Genomic DNA, 24,490 nt, shown 5'->3' on the forward strand with positions numbered 1-24,490 from the left:
TTCAGATATTCACCCCTGCTCTCTCTTAATGAGGTGACTGACTGAAATAATGGCCAGGAAGTGGATCCTTGTAGACAGCCTCTCCGTTTCTCTACAGCTCCCAGTCGAAATTTGGTGTTGTGACCTGAAGAGGACCTCTGGGCTTCTATATTGTTATATTTATGGAAAATAGACCTGGCCACAGACAGTCTATGCAAGGTGAACATGTTTCACAATAGCCATGTAGGGAGAGATGAACAGAGCCGAGTATGCAGTGGTTTGTCCAGTTTCACCACCACGGCAGCTCCTGTTTCAGCCTGCTGCCTGAAAGGACTTAAGTGATGAGTAATTACAGTTTAATTATATGTTAAACAGTTACTTGAATGACCTCCAATAGCGCTGTGCTTAATTTAAATACCGTCTTTTTACCGACACCTAAGGCAACGGAAAGTGGTGTGCATCATTTGCCTGATACAAGCAGGGAAGGGAAGTGGCAGGGCTGTACTTTCAAACAGTTTTTAAAAATCATGTGCATATAAAATTGTCAGTTCCCTGCATCTGATGCATTACTAAATGCAACATCAAAAACATTGCAGGGTGCTTCTATAAAATGAAGGTGACAAGAACGACTCCAGCTCTGAAGCTTTAAACACACAAAGATAAAGTTACATTACAAAATAAGTAGAACCTTGTTCCTGTATTCCAAAACACTTGCATAATTCAAAAGATATTTACCTTTACCTTCATATAAAAATACTCTTGACTGAAATTGTACAATTTTATTGAAAATTAGAAAATAAACACTATGTTGGCTGGGTCAGGCTGCTTCGATTAACCATCCTTCAGTAGAAGGAAATGTGAAATGAACGCTTGTGCTGCCTTCTTATTCTCAATGACGTCATATTGAATTGTGGCATTAGGAGGTGGTCTCAGCAATAGTGCTCCAAAGATGCTTGCTGTGAAGAGAGGAAAAGTTGCACATTTTAAATGACTGCCTATAATCCTGATTCATAACACCAAGTGAAGTGTGGGACATGGGATACATAGAATAGAACAGTACAGCACAGAACAGGCCCTTCGGCCCTCAATGTTGTGCCGAGCCATGATCACCCTACTCAAACCCACATATCTACCCTATACCCGTAACCCAACAACCCCCCCCCTTAACCTTACATTTTTATTAGGACACTACGGGCAATTTAGCATGGCCAATCCACCTAACCCGCACATCTTTGGACTGTGGGAGGAAACCGGAGCACCCGGAGGAAACCCACGCACACAGGGGGAGGACGTGTAGACTCCACACAGACAGTGACCCAGCCGGGAATCGAACCTGGGACCCTGGAGCTGTGAAGCACTTATGCTAACCACCATGCTACCCTGCTGCCCCCAGACTGGATCCAGTCACATTTTAAGAAAAAGAAACTATAAACCTGTAAATATCTGCATGTGACATGCATGAGGTTCATCCAGCGGGGGATGATTGTTCCTTTATCCTGATTGGATCGGGAATTAACCAGCATTTGTCGAAGCCAACAGAAAGGAGGAATAGTGGGCGGAACGGTGGCGCAGTGTCACAAGTAGGCTTACATTAACACTGCAATGTATGAGGGTGGAGCCATGCCCGAAAGTGGCAGTCTTCGGGGCATCAGACCAGCCAGATCTATTCCTGGGGAGGAGGGCGGACGCTCTTGCCTTTGCCTCCCTGATCGCCCGCCGTAGAATCCTGTTTGGCTGGCGGTCAGCAGCACCACCCAAAGCTGCAGACTGGCTGTCCGACCTCTCGGAATCTCTCCAAATGGAGAAAATCAAATTCGCCATCCGAGGGTCAGACGATGGCTTCCACAGAACGTGGGAGCCATTCACGCAATTGTTGCGGGACCTGTTTGTGGCCAACGAACATGAGGAAGAATAGCCAGGTAGCCAAGAGTCAGGGGAAAGTAGCCAAAGTGCGAAAGGGAGAGATAGACCGGGAGGAAGGGGCAGCTAAACCTAAGAGGAAAGAAAGGACCGGGGGGGGGGGGGGGGGGGGGGGGGGAGAAGAGAGAGAGAGAGAGAGAGAGAAGAGAAGAGATAGGGAACAAGATAGGAGAACCAGGGAGGTGGGGGGAGGCAGGGAACTGAGTGCCGGAAGGAAGGCACGGGACACAATAACGAACATAGCATCTCCAGGAGTAGGGAACGAGGAGAATGAAGACGAAAGACAGGAGGAACGGCAGAAGCGGAGGTGAGCGCGAGACGGCAGCGATATCCGTCCAGGAGAAGCAAGCAACAACAACACCAGACCCATTCGAGTATTGCCCACTGTAATTGTTTCTCCGGCACCCAAATGTATACTTACCTCCCCAGTCTCCACCCCCCCCCTCCCCCCCCCACAACAGTTGCCCACTTATGTGTTGTGAATAATTTTGCCAGGTGTATAGAGTTGCTGCTGTTGAGCTGCTGCACAATACCTTCCCAGTTATTCTATTTTATTTTTTATTGTATTTTTAAAAAACTATTTACTATTTTCTCTTCTTTGGTATGTTTGGGTGTGCCCTTCTCTTCTATATATGTGTATACATATATATATGTTTCTTATCCTGTGTACATAATGGTAAATATACTTTGTTCAAAAACCCAATAAAAAACATTGATAAAAAAAGATAGCTAATCCCCAGGAAGACAGCATGTAAGTAAACCGTTCTGCATGAAATTTTCACGGAAACTAAATCGAAGGTTTAGAAAGCTAGGGGGTCATTCAGCATACTATTAAAGTCATCTTCATTAACATAATCAATATTTTATGATAATAAAACTGAGTTAAAACAGAAAAAAAAACACTGCAATGTAGTTACTGTGAAAATCCCCTAGTCGCCACATTCCAGCGCCTGTTCGGGTACACAGAGGGAGAATTCAGAATGTCCAGTTCACCTAACAAGAACGTCTTTCGGAACTTGTGGGAGGAAACCCACGCAGACAGGGGGAGAATGTGCAGACTCCGTACAGTGAGCCAAGCCGGGAATCAGAAGGTGGAGGCGAGTTGCCTTCTTGAATCACTGCAGTCCTTCAGGTGCAGGTACACACACTGTGCTGTTAGGGAGGGAGGGAGTTCCAGGGTGTTGCCCCAGCAACAGTGGAGGAACAGCAAAATATTTCCAAGTCAGGATGGTGAGTGACTTGAAGGGAAACCTCCAGGTGTTGGGGTTGCCAAGTATCTGCTGCTCTTGTCCTAGATGGTAGTGGTCGTGGGTTTGGAAGGTGCTGTTGGAGGAACCTTAGTGAGTTACTGCAGTGCATCTTGTAGATGGTACACACGGCTGCCACGATTCGTTGGTGGTGGAGGGTTTAAATATATGTGGAAGAACATAGAACATACAGTGCAGAAGGAGGCCATTCGGTCCACTGAGACTGCACCCACCCACTTAAGCCCTCACTTCCACCCTATCCTCGTAACCCAATAACCCCCCCTGTCCTTTTTGGACACTAAGGGCAATTGATCATGGCCAATCCACCTAAACATCTTTGGACTGTGGGAGGAAACTGGAGCACACGGAGGAAACCCACGCAGACACGGGGAGAACGTGCAGACTCCGCACAGTCAGCCAGCGGGGAATCGAACCTGGGACCCTGGCGCTATAAAGCCACAGTGCTAACCACTGTGCTACCGTGCTGCTTTGTCCTGGATGGTGTTGAGCTTCTTGAGTGTTGTTGGGCCAATGTGTAACCAGGCCCATTGTATGTGCCGCTGTAAAGCTGAATAAACGTCTCCCTGTGAACTCGCCGGACTCCCCTTGTCGTTACTATAAAACTATTTTGCATACATTGGCTGGAATTTTCTGGCTGTTTGCACCAGTGGGATTTTCTGATCCTGCCGATGACGAACCCCTATCATGGGTTTCCCGGCGGCAGAGGGAGTGGATTCAATGTGAAATCCCATTGACAGCGGTGGGGCCAATAGATCCGCTCTGGTCAACAGCGGACCACCTCCCACTGCGGAGAAACATGCTGCCCATATCAAATTTCTCAACAAACATTTGTTCAAAACTATTTTATTCAACTTCCGGTGGTGGCCATGCAGTAGTAGGTCGCACATTTGATAGCTCCTGCCTGTGATGGACTTTTGGACCTTTTTCTCCTTTTCCCCCCAGATTTTATTGGCTAAATCGGTGAAGAGTGAGACGCTGAGGAGAAATCCCCCTCCAGTGTAAGGAGAATTGGACTAGAAGTGGCCGTGTGAGAAGACAAATTTCTATAAGGAAGACGCGAACAGAGCTGGCAACGTGGGAAAGCATGGCGGAGAAGCAGGGCCGCAGGGAGACGGCACAGTGGTCGACGGAGCAGCTGGTGAAGTTTTTTGAAGATTGCTTCGCCAAGCGTAAGGAGGACACGCTGGACCCGATCAAGGCTTCGATTGATCAGGTGATGCAGAATCAAGAAACCTACAGACGTGCGATCCAGGAGGAGGAGATGATGAACGATTGCCAGAAAATAATACAGGAGAAATTGGAGGACCTGGAGAACAGGTCCAGAAGGCAGAACCTGAGAATCGTCGGCCTCCCTGAAGGCAATGAAGGATCAGATGCGAGGACCTATGTGATGAACATGCTGGAGAAGTTGATGGGGGCTGAGGCGTTCCCTCGGCCCCTGGAAGTGGATAGAGCACACAGAGCCCTTGCGAAGAAGCGCCGAGCGAACGAGCTGCCGAGGGCGATGATGGTATGTTTGCACCGATTCTTCGACAAGGAACACATTCTGCGGTAGGAGTGGGTGGGGGGGAGCTGCTTTGCTGACAGGAGAGGAACTGTTACTTGGGGAGAAATGGGAGATCGGGAAAAGCGAATGCCTGAGGGGGGGCTCAAGGAGGCCGGGGACCCGAGCTGGAGGCTGGCCTAAAAGGGTGATGGCTAGTCGGCGGGAAGCCCCTCCCGACTAGGCTGATTACATGGAACGTTAGAGGGTTGAATGGGCCGGTCAAGAGGGCTCGCGCGTTTGCGCATTTGAGGGGGCTGAAGGTGAATGTGGCAATGTTACAAGAGACACATCTAAAGGCTGTAGACCAGACTAGATTGAGAAAGGGGTGGGTTGGCCAAGTATTCCACTCAGGCCTGGATTCAAAGACCAGGAGGATAGCGATCTTGATCAATAAACGGGTGGTATTCGAGGCAGGGAGAATCGTGTCAGACACAGGCAATAGGTACATAATGGTGAGTGGGAAGCTGAGAGATGCGGGTGGTACTCGTGAATGTATGTGGTCCGAATTGGGACGATGTGGAATTGATGAGGTGGGTGTTAGATAAGATCCCAGACTTAGAGTCACATGGGGGAGATTTTAACACAGTCATTGATCCGGAATTCGATCGGTCAAAATCCAGGACAGGGAGGATGCCAGCCGCGGCAAAGGAATTTAAGTGGTTTATGGAACAGATGGGGGGAGTAGACCCATGGAGGTTTGCACAGCCAAGGGCGAAGGAGTTTTCTTTTTTCTCCCATGTCCACAACGTATACTCTCGCATCAACTTCTTTGTTCTGAGCAGGGCTCTAATACCGGGGGTAGTGGATACGGAGTACTCGGCAATCACAGTGTCGGATCATGCCCCACATTGGGTGGATCTACGCGTTAGGTTGGAGAGAGTGGGGTTGTTAGTGGACGAAGCAATCTGTGGGCGGGTGAACAAGTCCAACCAAAACTACCTGGAAACAAATGATACAGAGGAGGTCTCTGCAGCAATAATCTGGGAAGCTTTGAAGGCAGTGGTCAGAGGGGAATTACTCTTGATATAGGCCCACAGAAAAAAGGTGGAACGGGCTGGGAGGGATAGATTAGTGGAGGAGATACTCCAGGTGGACAGGAGATACTCGGAGGCCCCGGATGCGGGGCTACTGAGGGAGCGGCGGAGATTACAGGCAGAGTTTGGGCTGTTGACTACAGGGAAAGCAGTGGAACAGCTGAGGAAGGCAATGGGGGTGATTTAAGAGTATGGGGAAAAGTCAAGCAGAATGTTAGTGCACCAGCTCAGGAAAAGGGAGGCGGCCAGGGAGATTAAAGAGTAGAGGTGGAATTACGGTCCTGGACCCAGTGGGGGTGAATGAGGTGTTTAAGGACTTTTACAGCAAATTATATGAGTCGGAACCCCCGGCTAGGATGGAGGGGATGAGACAGTTTTTGGGTCAGTTGAGGTTCCCAAGGGTGGATGAGGGGCTGGTGGAAGGGCTGGGAGCCCCAATTGAAATTGAGGAAATAATTGAGGGGCTGGAGGGCATGCAGGCGTGCAAGACCCCGGGGCCGGACAGCCAACCGGTGGAATTCTATAAGAATTTTTCAGAGATATTGAGCCCACTGCTGGCGAGGACATTTAATGAAGCAAGAGAGAAGGGAGTCCTCCCCTCAATAATGTCGCAAGCCTCGATTTCATTAATCTTGAAACGGGAGAAGGATCTGGAGCAATGCGGGTCATACAGGCTAATTTCTCTACTGAATGTGGATGCCAAACTGCTGGCTAAGATACTGGCCACAAGAATAGAGAATTGTGTCCCGGGGGTGACAGGGGAAGACCAGACGGGATTTGTAAAGGGCAGGCAACTCAAGGCCAATGTTCGAAGGCTTTTAAATGTTATGATGCCCTCAGAAGGAGGGGAGATGTAGGTGGTGGTATCGATGGATGCGGAGAAGGCTTTTGATCAGGTGGAGTGGGATTACCTGTGGGAGGTGCTGGGAAGGTTTGGGTTTGGTGAGGGCTTCATTGACTGGGTGCGGTTGCTCTATCAGGCACCAGTCGCGAGTGTGCGTACAAACCAGCTGAGATCGGGGTATTTTAAACAACACCGATGGACGAGGCAAGGGTGCCCCCTCTCCCCATTGAGCCATTGGCCATGGCCGTGAAGAGCCTCTAGGAACTGGAAAGGGCTGGTTTGGGGGAGGAGGGGAAGGGAGGAGCACCGTGTCTCGCTTTACGCAGATGACCTGCTCTTGTATATTTCACACCCATTGGAGGGGATGGGGGAAATTATGCGAATCCTTGGGGAATTTGGTAATTTTTCGGGGTAGAAATTGAACACGGGGAAAAGTGAGATGTTCGCGATCCAGGCAAGAGAGCAGTAGAAGAGACTGAGAGATCTGCTGTTTAGAGTGGTAGGAAGGAGCTTTCGATATCTGGGAATCCAGGTAGCCCAGGAATGGGAGGCACTGCACAAGTTCAACCTATCCCGGCTCGTAGAACAAATGAAAGAGGACTTTATGAGATGGGGCATGCTCCCGCTATCACTGGCAGGGAGGATACAGACCGTGAAAATGATGGCCCTCCCCAGATTTCGGTTTGTCTTTCAGTGCCTCCCCATCTTCATCCCAAAGGCCTTTTTCAAGCGGGTGAATAAGGTTATTTCCGGCTGTGTGTGAGCGGGTAAAACCCAGCGAGTGAAGAAAGTGTTGCTGGAGCGCAGTCGGGGGGAGGGTGGGTTGGCGAACTTTTGCAATTCCCACTGGACAGCTAATATAGCCGTGATTAGGAAGTGGGTAGTGGGGGAGGGGTTGGTGTGGGAGCGGATGGAGGCGACTTCATGTAAAGACACAAGTTTGAGAGCACTGATAACGGTACCTCTCTCGTTCTCGCCGGCCCGATACTCAACAGGTCCGGTGGTGGTTGCGTGGCTCTGAGAATCTGGGGGCAGTGGAGGAGATACAAGAGAGTGGAGGGAGCATCGATTTGGATCCTGATTTATAATAATCATCGGTTTGTACCGGGTAGGCTGGATGGTGGGTTCCGGAGGTTGCAAAGAGTAGGAATTAGGAGGATGGGGGATCTATTTATAGACGGAAACTTCCCCAGCTTGAAAGCCTTGGAGGATAAATTTGAATTGGCAGCAGGGAATGGGTTTAAGTATCTGCAGGTGGGAGATTTCTTGAGAAAACAGTGCCGGCCTTTCCGCTGCTGCCACCATGGGGAATACAGGACAGAGTAGTCTCCAATACCTGGGTGGGAGAGGGGAAGGTATCAGATATTTACCAGGAACTTTTGGAATCGGAGGAAACTCCGGTGGAGGAGCTTAAGGGCAAGTGGGAAGACGAGCAAGGCAGAGAGATAGAGGCAGGTCTGTGAATGGATGCCCTAAGCAGGATTAACACATCCTCATCACGGTAGGGGACAATTGGGCGCAGCCAATTTGGCGCGGCCGTTTGGGCGCAGACGACAGAAATGTTTTAAGTTTTTGTGGCTAGTAAATTGTTGCAAGATTCAAAGCAGATATATTAGGAATGGCTGGAAGACTAGCTTGGGATATGTCTGTCAAACATTCATTAACAACTACAGTCGGTGCCTCAAGGGTTTCCTGTGCTCTCTTTTTTATTTTAGTTTTCACTAGTGCAACCTCTACTTGTGCAGCAGAAGCATCATGCGAATGGCTGTTCAGCTGCCTCACCACGTTTGCAGCTTTAGTATGGAGCCGTGCTTTCCACCGTTTTTTTTGCTCACAACGCCAAAATTTCACTTCGCTGTCACCGTTGCTTGTTTTGTCAAAGACGTAAAGGAATCTGTTATGAACAAATTTTTCTTTACCACGTTTCGTTGATACTTCCTCAGCCATCATATGGGTATGCGAATTGGTTTAGTTAAAAAATATATAAAAAGATGGTGATAGAAGGAAACACTTGTGACAGCGGACCCGCACCAGCAGCCAACTGAACTGAGGCTAATTTACAAATAAAGAAATGTTATTTCGTCCGGCGCCAAAACGTCTGGCGCCAAAACAGCCGGCGCCAAAATGGCCACGCCACAACGGCTGCGCCAAAACATACCTAACCCATCTCATCATGTGCCAGGCTTAGCCTGATACAATTCAAAGTAGTCCACTGGGCACACATGACGGTGGCCCGGATGAGCAACTTTTTTGGGGTAGAGCAGTTTTCATCAAAGCCGGGGGCGCAACCCGTGAGTAGGTCGCGGACGGGTGTCGGGAGGGTCGCGGAGCCATTGTCTGCGATGCTCCCGAACGCCCAAATCCCCGCGCAGCAGGCAGCAGCCGGCTTTTCATAACGCCGGCTGCAAGCAGCCGAGAACATGTAAAATTTTTTACAATCGGCCGCATTGCGCATGCGATGATTGGCGTGCATGCGCATTCCGCGAACATGTAAAAAACTTCGGCCGCATTGTGCATGCGCAAATCGGGCACACATGCGCAGTGCAGCCGCTATTTTTTTAAAAACGGTTGCAGCTTTTTGTTTTACAAGTGGTTTTTATTCATTTATTTTATTCATTTAATTTTTTTTTTCCATTTATTTTATTCATTTTATTTTTCTTACAAGTTCGGGGGGTGTTTTATTCATTTTTTCCATTTATTTTACTCATTTTTTTTTTACAAGTTCGGGGGAGGGGGGGGGGGGGATATTTGATAAAATTTTACAGGAAAAAATTGAGAACTTTGGACAGATGGAGACTCCATACTTTCCGACACCGGAAGGTTTCACCTTCATCCAACAGGTTCCATTGGAGGAGCGTGTATGAGGGCCAAAGGGACCCAAAACCATTTTCTCCATTTTTGTCAGCAGCAAACAAGGTAAGAGAAAAGGGTGGGTCACGCAGGTCGGCTGGCGTGGGTCGCGAAGGTCGGCTGGCGTGGGTCGCGAAGGTCGGCCGGCGTGGGTCGCGAAGGTTGGCCGGTTTGGGTCCCGAAGGCTGGCCAGTTCGTAAAAATGGGTCCCCAGAAAGAAAGTTTCAAGAACACTGGGGTAGAGGACAGGTGTGCAAGGTAGGCAGGAAGCCCACCAAATAATGTCCACATGTTTTGGGCATGCCCGAAGCTTTGGCAGGGTTTCGCTCAGGCAATGTCCACGGTACTCAAAACACGGGTGGTGCTGAGTCCGGAGGTAACGATCTTTGGAGTGTCGGAAGAGCCGGGAGTTCAAGGGGTGAAAGAGGCCGACGCCTTGGCCTTTGCTTCCCTGGTAGCCTGGAGACGTATCTTATTAATGTGGAGGGACTCGAAGCCCCCGAGTGCAGAGACCTGGGTTAGTGACATGGCTGGGTTTCTTAGTCTCGAAAAAATAAAGTTCGCCTGAAGAGGGTCAATGGTAGGGTTCACCCGGAGGTGGCAGCCGTTCGTCGACTTTCTCAGAGAAAATTAAAATGTCTGAAGAAGCAGAATTTCAAAAAAAGGGGGGGGGGGGGGGGGGGGCAGACTTTTTTCTTCTTATTATTGTTGGGGGGTGTGAAGATTGGGATGGGGTGGAAATGCCTATTGCACCATATTTATATTGCTGTTATTATTATAAAAGCTTGCAAATACCCTAATAAAAATATTTTTAAAAAAAAATTCTTGGTGCACTGCTCAGTAAAATTTATCATACCACTGAAGAAATAGTTGCACAGAAAATCAGTGTGCCATGGTATACCCATACTTCATGCTAAAATCATAGAATTTACAGTGCGAAGGAGGCCATTCGGCCCATCGAGTCTGCACCGGCTCTTGGAAAGAGCACCCTACTTAGCCCACACCTCCACCCTATCCCCATAACCCCACCCAACCTTTTTTGGCCACTAAGGGCAATTAAGCATAACCAATCCACTTAACCTGCACATCTTTGGACTGTGAGAGGAAACCGGAGCACCTGGAGGAAACCCACGCAGACATGGGGAAAACGTGCAGGCCGGATCTGCACAGACAGTGACCCAAGCCAGAATCGAACCTGGGACCCTGAAGCCGTGAAGCAACTGTGCTAACCACTGTGCTACATGCTGCCAAAATCATCCAAGTCAATGTGCAATATCGCAGGAAGGAAGTCCACATGCATTTCTGGTGGTAAGTGCACTGCCTTCTCTATTTGTTCATTCAAATTAGTCACCTGTGCAAGAACCACTTGTAATTTTGAATGTCTCAGCACTTCACACGCCACATGCTGAACCTGGGAGCACAATATGGTGCTGGCCGGCAGCAAGGTGCCCCTAATTACCTGAATCTGGAGCCTACATTGAAAGAGCACAAGCCACTCCCCCACGGAGCAGCTGGCTTCTTTCCTGATGCAGAAATGCCCACCCTTCTCAATACTAGTTTATAACTGCCCTTCTTGACCCAATCGATTATCTTCCTCACTTACCAGAGATCTACGACAACCTCAGCAGCGGGCAAAATGTTAATTTTTATTCCCGGGCTGTTCTGTGTCACTTCAAAGAAATGAGGCACGAGGTCCAATATTGGGACTTCTTGCCAAATACAGCAACTTGAAGGCCATCATGTCTCTCTGGTTCTCATCATGCAAATCTCCAATTAGTCTTTGATTTTATTCCCTCTGACACATAATTCACTACAATTGTCTTCGCGAGGAACCTTTTAGCTTACCAAGTGTAGGCACATCAAGGTTGTTGCAAACAGCGTTTTTCAGAAGTTCTCGAAGGAAAGCCATTAAATAATTGAATACATTCTTATGGCATTGAGGTAGCTTGGAAACAACCTAACAGGAGAAAAAGGTACAGAAATACACAACATATTATGTTGGGCATAACTCATTCAGTGTTTACTTAAACGCATAATAAAACAATTCTTCGCGCTAAGTGCACAGATGTCAGTCAAATTCATTTACAAAACCTGCATTTATATAGCACCTATAACATTTAAATAAATCCCAAGGTGCTTCCTAGAAGAGAAAGTAAAGTGTGGATGCCAATATTTAAAGGAAAGTTTGACCGAAGGATGGACTTTGACGGGGTTTTTTAAAGTTGGAGAGGAAGCTGAAGAGATGGAAAACTTGGATAGATATTGTGGTTGAGGCAGGTGAAGGCTGTGTGGACAAAGGCAAGTGAAGAAGACCAAAGTCTTAAGTAATGGAGGAGGGGAAAGGGTGGTATCAGCTGGAGGCAGAGCAGGACAATGCAGTGGAGCGACTTTCAGATGAGAGCAAAATTCAATTTCTTGGGGGATTGGAAACTACAGTAAGGTGGAAAGGTCTCGGATGATGATTGAGTGGGCAGCCTGTGGGCAGGGGAGGTTTGAACGATTTTGAGATTATGAAGTCGAGAGGCCAGCAAAGGGGACACTGGAGAAGTCAAGGCTGCAATGAAAGTCATTGACATGAGGTCGGGGTAGAGATAGGCAGTGTTGTAGAGATGGAAAAACATGGTTCTTGTGATAGCTATCAGCTCCCATGAGTCTATTCCAACATTCAATTAGATCACAGCTAATCTGTATCTTAATTCCAGCTATTTTGCTCGGTCCCAGCATCCTTAATATCCTTGTCAAACACGACTCTAAAATCTCAGTTTTGAAACCTTCTAGTGACACTCAGGCCTCCACAGTTCTTTCAGGAAGAGGTACTTCCTGACATCACACCTGAATGATCTGCCTCAATTTTTCTTTTCCTTTCTTCTTTCACGGGATGTGGGGGTCACTGACCAGGCCGATATTTGTTGTCCATCCCTAATTGCCCTTGAATTGAGTGGCTTGCTAAAGTAATTCAGAGGGCAGTTAAGAGTCAACTATATTGCTGTGGGCATGAAGCCACATGCAAGCCAGACTAGGAGAGGACGGCACATTTCCTTCCCTGAAGCACATTAGTGAACCACGCTTTTACAACAATCAATGATAGTGATCATGGCCACCATTACAGAGACTGGCTTCTAATTCTAGATTTATTAATTGAATTTAAATTCTACCAACTGCCATTGGGGGGGGGGAGGATTTTAACAGGTGTTCCCGAGCAGTAATCTGGGCCTCTGGATTATTAATTTAGTGTAATTACCACTGTGCCCCATTTCCCTTTTATGCCCCTTTGTTCCGGGTTCTTCCACCAGAGGAAGTAGTTTTTCTCTTTATCCTACTGAAGCTTTTAATAATATTATCTACAATTCGACAATTTGAAATACTCTAGTTATGTACCTGCTTAAATTAAACCCAATTAATGCCCTTCATTGGCATATAAGTAAACACAATTGATATACAATTAACAGAAGGGCAGCAGGTGCATTAGAACACAGATGTTCCCTCGAAGTCAAAAACCATCCTGACTTGGAAAAACACATCCATTAATCATCCTCCTTCAGTTAAATTTCTGGAACTCGCCAATCACTGTGGGAGTATCGCCCCCAAAAGGACTAGCGGTTCAACAAAGCGGCTCATCATCACTTTTTCAAAGGCAATTAGGGAATGGGTGAAATGTTAGTCTGGCCAGCGACGCTCACATTCCTCAATTAGGTCATCCCTTAGTGTTTGATATTCAATTCAAGTTTATCTTCATAATTTTAACCTTCGTACTATTCTCGTGAATCTATATATACTGCATCCCCTTCAAGGTCAATCTAACTTTCCTGAAGTGCCCAGAACTGAATACAGTAGTCTCAATGGGGTCCAAACAGAGGTCTGCACAACTACAACATAAATTCAACTCCTTGGATTACAGCCCTGTCGATGGCCAATTATCTTTTAAAAATATATTTTCTGTAGCTCTTCACTTGTTTTTAGTGATTTCTGTACTTTGACCTGTAAATATCGCTGCTCACCCACAGTTCTTAACATTTCATAATTTGACAAAATTCTTGCTTGGTCCCAAATACGTGACCTCACACTTTATCATATGAATCTGCTTTGACCATTCATGTAATTTGCCACAGCTTTGACCATTCATGTAATCTATCAAAGAGCCAAAGTAACAGTCTGTTCCTCACTATACATTGTACTGTGTACATTCAGGGAAGGAAAAGGAACTAGACACACAGTCTGCCAACTCAGCATCCTGACTGGAAGAGTGTTACAGAGGAACAAAAAGATTTCACTAAGGCTTTTGACAGAGGGTGACATGATAAATTAATTGAGACAAAAAGCAAAAAAGTGAGAATGTAAGATTGTAAGGAATAGGAGCAGGAGCAAACCACACAGCACGTCGAGCCTGCTCTGCCAATCAATATGACCAGGCTGATTATCGACAGCACCTCACTTTCTCTCCACTCTTCATATCTGTCTATTCCCCGAGTGACCAAAAATCAGCCTATTTTAGCCTCAAATATACTTTTGTAAAATAAATTTAGATTACCCAATTATTTTTTCCAATTAAGGGGCAATTTAGTGTGGCCAATCCACCCACCCTGCACACCTTTCAGTTGTGGGGGTGAAGCCCATGCAAACACGGGGAGAATGTGCAAACTCCACACGGACAGTGACCCAGAGCTGGGATCGAACCTGGGACCTCAGCGACATGAGACTACAGTGCTAACCACTGCACCACCGTGCTGCCCCTCAAATATACTTAATGATGGAGCATCCACAACCCTTTGGGGTAGAGAATTCCAAAGATTTGCAACACTTGGAGTGAAGCCATTCCTCCTCATCTCAGGCTGAAATGATCCATAATATCCTTGCTTTTGTACTCTGTGCCTCTAAAATATAAAGGGTCCGAAATGTCTTTTTAACCACATTCTCAACATGACCTGCCATCTTCCATTCACAGCAATAGCAAGCAAATACAGCAAGTAATGAGTCATGTGATTGTAGCCCTCTACTCTGATTTGCCTATAATGACCTCATATAGTCAAGCTGAGAATCCAAACAATCTATCATCTCCATGAAATGTTGCATGATGTTGTTTACCTGTTCACTCAGAGTGTAGCTGCATGAACTCTCTAAACAATTCTTGTACAAGTTGTAAGGAATGACTGGCTCCGGAAGGGCATCCAGAAAGAGTAACAGTGCTTCGGTTATAGAATGGTTACTGCCAGCTGCAAACACAAGTTAAAGGAAAAGACAAAGTATTTGATATCCTCTGCACACAGAAAATGTATTGGGCACTCTCACAACAGGAACCATTTTGAGCAGGAGGACTGAAGTTTCCTTCCAATCTAATAATTACACAAAGAAAAGTGTAAACTGAATGGATCCAGATTTTTCACAGGATATTTGCATTGGTATCTATCCATTGCATTTTGTTAATATGTTTTAAAATTGCTGGCTTGGAGTTGCTGTTTTGTGCAAACCACTCCCGTAAATTGTCATCCTGAAGTTCTACTCAGTGGCACTATGTGTATGGAATGCTGTTGACATCCCTCTGTTGCTACTGTATTCCCAATGGGGCTAAACATCATGATGACCGGTATATCCTCCCACATGACAACTTAATTCTTATGGGGTATTTTACGCAACATATTATTCCAACGTGAACTCAATGTGCTTGTGCTAAGTTGTTCTACAGGTTAAAAAAGATACGAGGCTGTAACCAATCTAAAACAGTGTGGTTAATGCTTGGGGTAGGATATCCTGAAGGGGAATGTAGTGCAAGTGTGTGAAACACTGATGGTCAGAAAAAGATAGTCAATATGAGAAAGTGAAGTGAGCAAGGTAAAACAAAATTTAAAAAGCTTGTATTTATCCTCTTCTCAAGGCATCCAAATCCACTTCACAACCAATAACTAATTTTAAAGTATAGTTGTTATCTTGGCAAAAAGCCTGATGTTTGTGTGTACACAAAAATGTGCTGTTCTTGCCCATCTTAAATAGCTAGTTGAAGGCAGAAGCCGAGAGTCTAGAAGCAAGGCAGTTGCTGTTTTGCATAGAACCAAACAAAATTTAAAGTGCAGGAGACCAGTTGACCCATCATGCCTGTGCTGGCTCTGGTGTTCAAGTATTAAAACTGACCTGAGAAATGGTGCACGGTGGCTATTTCAACTCATGGATGTGGAAAGGTTCATCTCTACAAAGAGTGCGTTGCTACACTCAGTGTATAAAGTTTATTTATGACTTTTGTCTTTCTCCACTGCGAACCATTTCTGATAGTGAAGTATAGAATCATAGGACGCGATTTAACGGGACAAAAACAGTGTTCCCTTTTGGGCGGGTTTAGTGGTGTGTTTCTCAGCACCTGCAGCGCAGAGAATGACACCGCTATTTAAAAGGCGTTTGCTTTTTTTTGGCCTTGGCAAGGAACCCCCCCCCCCGCCAAACAAAGCTGCACTTAATTCATTTCATATATGATGAGGTCAACTCACCAGTGCAGGAAGACGACTCTTGCATAAAGTGCCATCATTTTTAAATGCCACGCCGATCTTTCGACCCTCTTCAGCCACCCCACCAAGGCCTCTGCCCCCCCCCCCCCGCTGCACCCAACTTACCTCTTAGGAGATCTTCGAGCACCTCCTCACCCCACCCCTTAAGGGCAAAGCACCCCTGATGCCTGGCACGTGCACCCGGGCGCATCCATTCTGGCAGTGCCACCTGGGCACCCTGGGTGTCAGGGTGCACAGGGGCAGTGCCATGATGCACAGGTGCCAGCAGCAGTGACAGGTACCATGCTGCTGCCCAGAGCCCAACCACACAGGGGTCTCTAATGGGCTGGTAGAGCCCCCCCCCCCCCAGGTTCTGTTACATCTGGTTCACGTTTTACCAGTGCTAAACGGAGCCCTGGCAAGGCCGATAGTTCCCGGTGTCGGGTGAATAAGGTGCAGACATATTTAAACGAGCCTATGAATCCGGAGCACGCCCAGCGAGGGTGAGATCCAAATCGTGATGTCTCATGAGATCTCATGAAATCTCACGAGGCATTTCGAATGTACCGAATCTTGCAAGAGGCCAGTCAATTACCTCATCGCGTCATGATGTCGGGCGTGACGAGGCCATTAAATTGCACCCATAGAATAAAACAGCACACAAGATGGTCTGTGATAGCTCTTTGAAATAACTACCTAATTCGTCTCTTTCCTCAAACATTTCCCCTTCAAAGTATTTATGTGATTCCCTTTTGAAAGTTATGATTGAACTCGTTTTCACCACCTTTTCAGGCAGTGCATTCCAGATTGTAATAAATTACTGCTTAAAAAAAATTCTTGGATCTGATTCTTTAGCATTCAATCATTACCAACCCTTCTGCTACTGGAAATTGTTTCCTCAATTACCGTAACGATATGTTTCACGATTTTGAACATTTCTATTAAATATCCCCAGAATTGGCCAAAATATACCATCTGGGTCCGAACAGCTGCAAAGGAGTTTTGCCAGGATCTTGTTTGGGCTTGAGCGTTTCAGCTATGAAGAGAGGCTGATTCGGCTGGGGTTGTTTTCCTAAGAGCACAGAAGACTGAACGGATGGAGGTGATTGAGATGTACAAAATTATGAGGGACAGAGGGTACAGAGGAAGGAATTTTTCCCCTTAGTGGAGGGGTCAATAACCATAGATTTAAGGTAATGGGCAGGAAATTTGACGAAAAGCTTTTTCACTCAAGACGGTGGTGGGAATCTGGAACTCACTGCCCGAGAGGATGGTAGACATTGGAACCCTCACAACATACAAGAAGCACTTGAAATGTCACAAATCTTTATTTGTGTCACAAGTAGGCTTACATTAACATTACAATGAATTTACTGTGAAAATCCTCCAGTCGCCACACTCCAGCGCTTGTTCGGGTCCACTGAGGGAGAATTCAGATGTCCAACTCACCTAACAAGTACATCTTTCGGGACTCATGGGAGGAAACCGAAGCGCCTGGAGGAAACCCACGCATCATGGGGAGAACTGACAGGCTCCACAAGACGGTGACCCAAGCCAGGAATCGAAGCAATATCTAAGCATACAAGGGTACAGACAAAGTACTGGATAATGGGGCGAGTGTTGATGGCCGGCAGACACGATGCACCGAAGAGCCTCGTGCTGTGCTGTAAAACTCTATGACTCGAAGAAGTGATTTATAAAGTTTGAGCATCACTTTGCTTTATAAAACCAAGAATCCGGTGTGATTTAAAAAAAATATCCTTGTCCTGTCACATTGAGATTTGTAAATCCCTCACCCCCTCCCCGAAAGGTCGCTGTTCCTTCACCCACTTTTAAAATTGTACCACTCAGCTTATACTGCCTATCCTTGTTCTTCACAAAATACATAATTTCACACTTCTGTGAAATTGCAATGCCATGCACCTGTCCATTTCATCAGCCTATGTCTTCCTGAAGTCTGTTACTATCATCCTGGTGCGACATTTCCAAGTTTTGTGTCGCCTGCAAACTTTGAAATTATGCCCTATAAACAAGTCCAGGGAATTAACATATATCAAAAACAAAGCACTGGCACTAATACCAACCCCTGGAGATAGCATTGTATACTCAGTTAGAAAAATAATTGGAATGTCAGCATTCTGGACTAGCATCCACATGCCAATTGGCATAGGGCAAATTAAATTAGATGAATCTGTGGCTCAAAGACTGGTGTAGGTTCGTTCATGGGCCACTGGCACCAGTCCTAGGGAACGTAGGGAGCTGTATTGTTCGGACAGACTACACCTGAAGTGTGCTGGGACCAGTGTTCCAGTGAACCACCTAATTAGGGTAGTAGAGGCTGGATAGACTGTAATTTTTTTCCCTGGAGCGTAGGTTGCTTAGGGGTGATCTTATAGAGGTCTATAAAATAATGAGGGGCATAGGTAAGGTAGATAGTCAACATCTTTTCCCAAAGGTTGGGGGATCTAAAACTAGAGGGCATAGGTTTACGGTGAGAGATATAAAAGGGTCCAGAGGGACAATTTATTCACACAGAGGGTGGTGAGTGTCTGGAATGAGCTGCCAGAGGCTGTGAAAGAGGCGTGTGCAATTTTGCCTTTTAAAAAGCATTTAGACAGTTATATGGGGAAGATGGGTATAGAGGGATCTGGACCAAATACGGGCAATTGGGACGAGCTTGGCGGTAAAAACTGGACGGCATGGACAAGTTGGGCCGAAGGGCCTGTTTCTATGCTGTAAATCTCCATGACTCCCAGGAGCATCCAGTGCTGAGTAAAACAAGTATTTTGTTGCCAGTGCCCTTCACGGCGACCAACATGTGTTCGACTGGATTTTTCATTCTCACAAAACTGAAGGCAGCAGAAAGGAACTGGCTGAAGTCCGCACCTAATATGTGCATTTCCCTCTCCTCCTGTAAGACTGTGAGGACCAAGCAGGCTCCCCTTTCGCATCAAAGGTATGCAAACGTGGCTTGTATTGTAAAGTTCGACAGGCATGGGTCGTGAAAGTTGGCCAGCGTGGGTCACAAAGATCGGCTGGTTGACAAAAGTGGATCATGGGAAAAAAAAGTTTGATAAACACCGTTCTAGGTGGTAGAGGCTGAGGGTTTGAAAGTTGCTATTGAAGGAGCCTTGGTGAGTTGCTGCAGCGTATTTTATACATTGTACACACTGCTGCCACTGTGTCGTTGACGTGGGGAGAGATTGTTTTGTATCGCCTCTTTATCTATTTTTAACCTGCTACTTCTCTGTTACCTCGTCCTTAACTGTGACATTTGCAGCATCCTCTTCTTTAGTGAAGGCAAATGTAATGTTCCCACTTACTACATCAGCCATCTGCTTACTATCCCTCTGCCTCTAAAGAATATTTTTCTTTTGGTCCTCAATTTGACTCACTTAAGGCTCTGTATATGTTGCAATAGCAGTATTTTTGACTCCAGGTAAATGGAAAACTAAGGCCAATTTCAGGTATTGCAAACTTAGATAGGAATATTATATTGACCGTGATTCTCCGGAAAGATTTCTAAGTGTTGTAGCGAGTGGGAATTGCCACGAGTGTCCCGGCACTCAGCCCAGTGAGGCCGGCAACTCTATTCAACATTAGTTGGTCCACTCAACGAGGCCTCACGGGTTTCTCGCCGCAAATGAAGGCTCACCAGCTGATTCACCGGGACCGTGCTCGCCAGCCCCCCACTAACAAGGTTCAGCAGCACTTAAGCTGCACTTGCTCAGCCAGCTTGCAACAATGGCGCCAAGGAGACCAGGAGGGATGTCCTGCTCCCCCAAGGGTCCAGGAGAGTCAGCCATAGGGCAGCCAGTGCTGCCTGGGACAGAGTGGCGGCAGCTGTGAGCGCCGGGAGTGTGACCAGGAGGACTGGCCTCCAGTGCAGGAAGAAGGTCAATGACTTACACCGGGCAGCATGAGTGAGTAGACACCAATGCCCCCTCCCCCTCCCCCCAAGGAGCAACCAACCCCCAATCCCAGAGGTATACCCGGAGTTGATGGAAACATTAGGGAGTGGCCAGGACATTCAGAGGGAGATATCAGCAACACTCCAGCAGATCCAAAGCCACTTGGAGGCGTCCCAGAGGCTAGAGGCGCAGGAGATGTCGCCAGCAATGCTAGGATGATAACCGCAGTAGAGAGCCTGGTGCACGATGTCGGCACCGTTAGTGAAAGTGTCCAAGGCCGACGGCAATAGCTGAGGGTCTCCTCGCTGGAGGATGTCATCCAGTACCAGGCTGACCTTGATGAGGTTCTGCGGGTTATGTCCCGCTCGCAGATGGGCATGGCCGAGGCGCTGCGGAGCGTGTCCAGTTGCAGGTGGCCTCACTGAGGTGTTGCAGAGCATGTCCTAATTACTGAGGAGCATTGCCCAGGGCGTTGACATGGTGGTGCAGACCATAGGGAACCACCAGGACTGGCAGGGCTAGATGTTGTAGGGGCAGCCGGGGCTCGAACCAGCTGCCCCTCCGTCCCAAGGACCCCAGTGCCCTATCGCACTAGGCTGGAGGAGGGCGCTGGGTGCCAACCCAGACCCGTCCCATGGAGTGGGGATGGTGGCCATCAGCTCCCTTGAGTTCCACCCCTCTGACGAGGCCGTGTATCGGGGTCAGCACACAGAACAGGACGGCCCGCTATGCATCTGCCATCGACAAGTGAACCGGGGCCCTCCGGCCCCAAAGGGCGACTGGCTCTTGAGGGATAAGGGGCACCCTCTGAGGACCTGGCTAATGGCACCAGTACGGAGGCTGGTGACCGAAGCGGATACCCGGTACAAGGAGGCCCCTGCAGCCACTCGGGCTGTGATTGAGCGGTGCATCGCACTCCTCAAGATGCGTTTCTGATGATTCGACTGCTTCGATGGTGCACTCCTGTACACTGTCCGGAGGGCCGCCCGCTTTGTGAAGGTCTACTGTGCCCTCCCCAACCTCGCACAGGAGCGTAGTGACGAGCTAGAGGTTGGTGATGAGAAACATGTGGCCACCTTCGATGTCCGCCAGGGGCATCGAAGGCCACGGGACCAGGTAAGCAGCTAGCTGCCTCCACCTCTGATGGGACCCATGGTCCATCTCTCCAGGCATCCCTCCATCCCGGGCACATCGCATGCAGGTGATGGGCATGAGCGAGCATTCCGCAGACAGGCAGGGGTCAGACTTTGGCATAGATTGAAGAGTACCGATGCTTAGCTCTCTGTGGGTTAACATCGGCCCCCTGCACGCGACAGTGGCCCGCTGTCAGTGCTGATACAACCCCAGCACCCCGGAGTGATGTCACCCATAGCCTGGGTGGTTGGGAAATAGGAGTTGGAGGCGACAGACCAGGCCACATCCTAAGTGAATCGGGTGAGTACGAGGGCTCCCTGGCCCTCCAGGCTTGCTGGACCCTCACCACTGCCTCCTGTCCTGCAGCCTCCGGCTGGTCATCCAGTTACTTCCTGGCTTTGTCCTCCGCCCCTGCTGGTCCGGCGCCACCTGATCATCTTCATCCTCGGAGATGGCCCATGTTTATCATCAGCAACCACCAGTTCATCACCACGCTGCTGGGAGTGATGGCGAAGGGCACAGCAGACCACCACAAAGCGGGCGACCCTCCGGTAAGTGTACTGGAGGTCACCACCTGAGCGGTCGAGGCATTAGAACCGCACCTTGAGGAGTCCGACACACCACTCAATCACAGCACGGGTCTCGTTGTATCAGGTCTCCGCTTCGGTCACCGGCTTCCGTACTGGCGTCATTAGCCAGGTCCTCAGCGGGTACACCTTATCCCCCAAGAACCAGCCGCCCATCCTGTGGTGCTCCTCAAAGAGGCCGAGCTGACCAACTCCCCAGGATGTAGCTGCCATGGACACTCCCGGGAAGCGTGCACACACGTGCATTATCTTCATCTGATGGTCACACACGAGCTGAAGGAGTGGAACCCCTTTCGGTTAACACAGGGCACCCCCAGATGGCCCCGTGAGCGCAGGATGACATGTGTGGCATCTATGATCCCTGGAACTGAGCATCCCGACAATAGCGGAGAAACCTGCAGCCCGGGCATCTTGTTGGGGTTGGTCCACGTCAAAGAGGATGTAGTTTTCCACCCTGGCTTACAGGGCATCTGTGACCGGTTGGATGCACCTGTGGTCTGTGAGATACCACACAGGTCCCCGCTCAAGCCCTGGAATGATCCCGAGGTATAAATGTTCAGGGCTGCTGTAATCTTGATGATCACCAGGAGCGGGTGACCTACTCCTCCATGTGGTGCCAGGTCCGGGAGGTGTCACACCGTCTCCTTGTTGAGGCGGAGCCTCCTGCGGCACACGCTGTCCATCATTTGTTCAAATGACCAGCAACGCCTGTACACCCTAGGCCGTCATGCGACACCCCCTCTGGGTACCTCCCTGGCTTAATGGGCGGCTGGATCCTCAGGGCGTGGGGCAAGGTCCGGCACATGGTCTGCCGCCTCAAGAATCTACTGACGTTGCTGCTGCTGCCATCTCTGGCATATGGTCGCCCGGCCTTGTAGCAGCATCACTAGGGCACGTTCTGTGTCCAATATCCCTGCCATAGCGTTCAATATTTGCAAGGAATTGGGAGAGGCTGTTAGACAGACAAACTGTGGCGGCTCACACACCATTCCCCGTTTATCTCCCCCCACGAGGAGGCACCCTGCCCACGTACCCAGCCACGGCGGGCTCCCCTCACTGGGCCCCGACTCTGTACCCCAGATAGCCGTTCGTAATGTCACCTGGACATGGTGCTGGTCCCCTCCCCATTGCACTCACCCACCCTCTGGCCATGGACATGTCCCTGGAGATGTGTCCCATCCCCTGGGTGTTCAGATATTGGCAGCTGCGTGTGTAATGTTGCCTCCCACAGTGTTCGAGCACAGTGTACAGGCATTGGGATGATAGGCAATGACTCCCACATGCTACATGGCCCGCCCACTCACGGGAATCCACTTGGGTTGTGTGAAGTGCTCACTTAATCACGATTGCCAAACCCCTATTAGCAATAGCCTTCTGCCGCACAGCTAGAGGACTCGGCAGTCGGTGGGGGCTATGGGCGATTAGTGAGCCAGGGGTCGGCATGGTGGTGCCGCGAGGGTCCCCCACCCCAGAGTGTCCCCCTTCCACCCCCTGCTGAGCGCTGGGGCGGCCAAGCCCAATGCTCCCAGACTCTTTGCTTGAGAACAAAGTTGACTGCTCACCTCCTCGACTCCCCACAAATTCATGTTTTTACAAAGGAGTACTAATCGGCGTCAGCGTGCCCACTTGCTGGGGAGGCCAATGAATGATGGGAGGCCGTAGGATAAGGGGTGGCCCCCGTTAATTGTTCGGAAATAGGGCTGAAGTGGTGGTAATTGGTTTCTCGCTACGTTACGACAAGATCCCGATATGGGAGCAGGCCGGTTGCATCGCAAACAGTTTGCCGCCTCTACCACCATTCACTGGACTCATTTTGCTTGAGCGAGAGCGTAATGAAGCCGGAGAATCACGCCCATTGTCAATTCTTGATCAACTTATATCAGGACTTTGCTAAACCATCAGAGGAGCCCTCTATATCGAAAGAATCAATGCACCAAATTTGCACTCCAATATTTAAAGCATAAATAATAGCACAGCTTAGAATATCTATGAAGTCATTTTTAGGCACAAGTTAGAATTTAGTTACTACTGTATTCAGGAAAGGATACGGAGAAAATCTGGTATTCCAGTATCTAAACAGTCTCGTATCTCCTCAAACTCGGACTTCAGTCCTGGTTGCTGGAACAGGTCTCCCTACAAATAACGAGAGCATTTAACGTTATGTCAAAAAGGACAATTGACAATCCCATGAAGATTAGAGTGAAAAAGGGAAGAAAAATAAGAGAGTGAAACTCATAGTTTGGAAATAATTCTGACAACAATAAACATGTTTTTTCTGACGAGACCTGGAGTGAAGCATTGCGGTGTAGGTGGTCAACCAACATCCAGATTTCTTTAGGAATATCAAGTGGCTCATCATTTGGAGAGCTGTCAAAAGGTTGGTCTGCCTCTGCCATTCTTTCCTGTAGAGTTATAAACAAACTGTTTTTAAAATTTAGTACTGTTGAGATAAAATATATCTTTCATCTGCACAAAAACAATCTCTGTACTTTTCATTTTCTAAGTTGATCAACTGCACCCTCACCTACACCTTTGACACCCAAGTCTCCAATAAAACTATTACTGCCTCTCTTCCTGGCCATTCCCTCTGGAAGGCTCTCATCGCTGCTCCCTTAAGTCTAAGAGATGCAGACTTGAAAGAAAATGGCAGACGCTGCTTGGGTCATCCATTGCAAGATCTAGCTGGATCACAAAATATGATGGGTCCATAGAATCGTAGAATTCCTACAGTGCAGAAGGAGGCCATTCAGCCCATCAGGTCTGCACCGACGCTCTGAAAAGGCACACCAAGCAGGCCCACTCGCCTGCCCTATCCCCATAAAACCACTAAGGGACACTAAGGGGCAATCTTTTAGCATGCCTAATCCACCTTACCTGCACATCTTTGGACTGTGGGAGGAAACCGGAGGAAACCCATGCAGACACGGGGAGAAAGTGCAAACTCAAC

General features: G+C 48.2%; 1 protein-coding gene across 10 annotated transcripts in view; it reads right to left on the bottom strand.

Annotated features, from left to right (window-relative positions):
* Positions 1 to 661: 661 nt before the first annotated feature.
* The window catches only part of inpp5b (inositol polyphosphate-5-phosphatase B), a 246,141-nt gene continuing 222,312 nt past the window's right edge, over positions 662 to 24,490 (bottom strand). For all 10 annotated transcript variants that reach the window (XM_038801314.1, XM_038801334.1, XM_038801323.1 and 7 more), the window contains 5 exons: positions 23,829 to 23,945; positions 23,592 to 23,676; positions 14,524 to 14,651; positions 11,287 to 11,398; positions 662 to 935 (listed from right to left, as the gene is read on the bottom strand). In XM_038801314.1, coding sequence (XP_038657242.1) covers positions 811 to 935; positions 11,287 to 11,398; positions 14,524 to 14,651; positions 23,592 to 23,676; positions 23,829 to 23,945 — 567 coding nt within the window. In that variant the 3' untranslated portion in view covers positions 662 to 810. The remainder of the gene's footprint in view (positions 936 to 11,286; positions 11,399 to 14,523; positions 14,652 to 23,591; positions 23,677 to 23,828; positions 23,946 to 24,490) is intronic.

Source organism: Scyliorhinus canicula, chromosome 1, assembly GCF_902713615.1.
Source record: "Scyliorhinus canicula chromosome 1, sScyCan1.1, whole genome shotgun sequence".
NCBI lineage: Eukaryota > Metazoa > Chordata > Chondrichthyes > Carcharhiniformes > Scyliorhinidae > Scyliorhinus > Scyliorhinus canicula.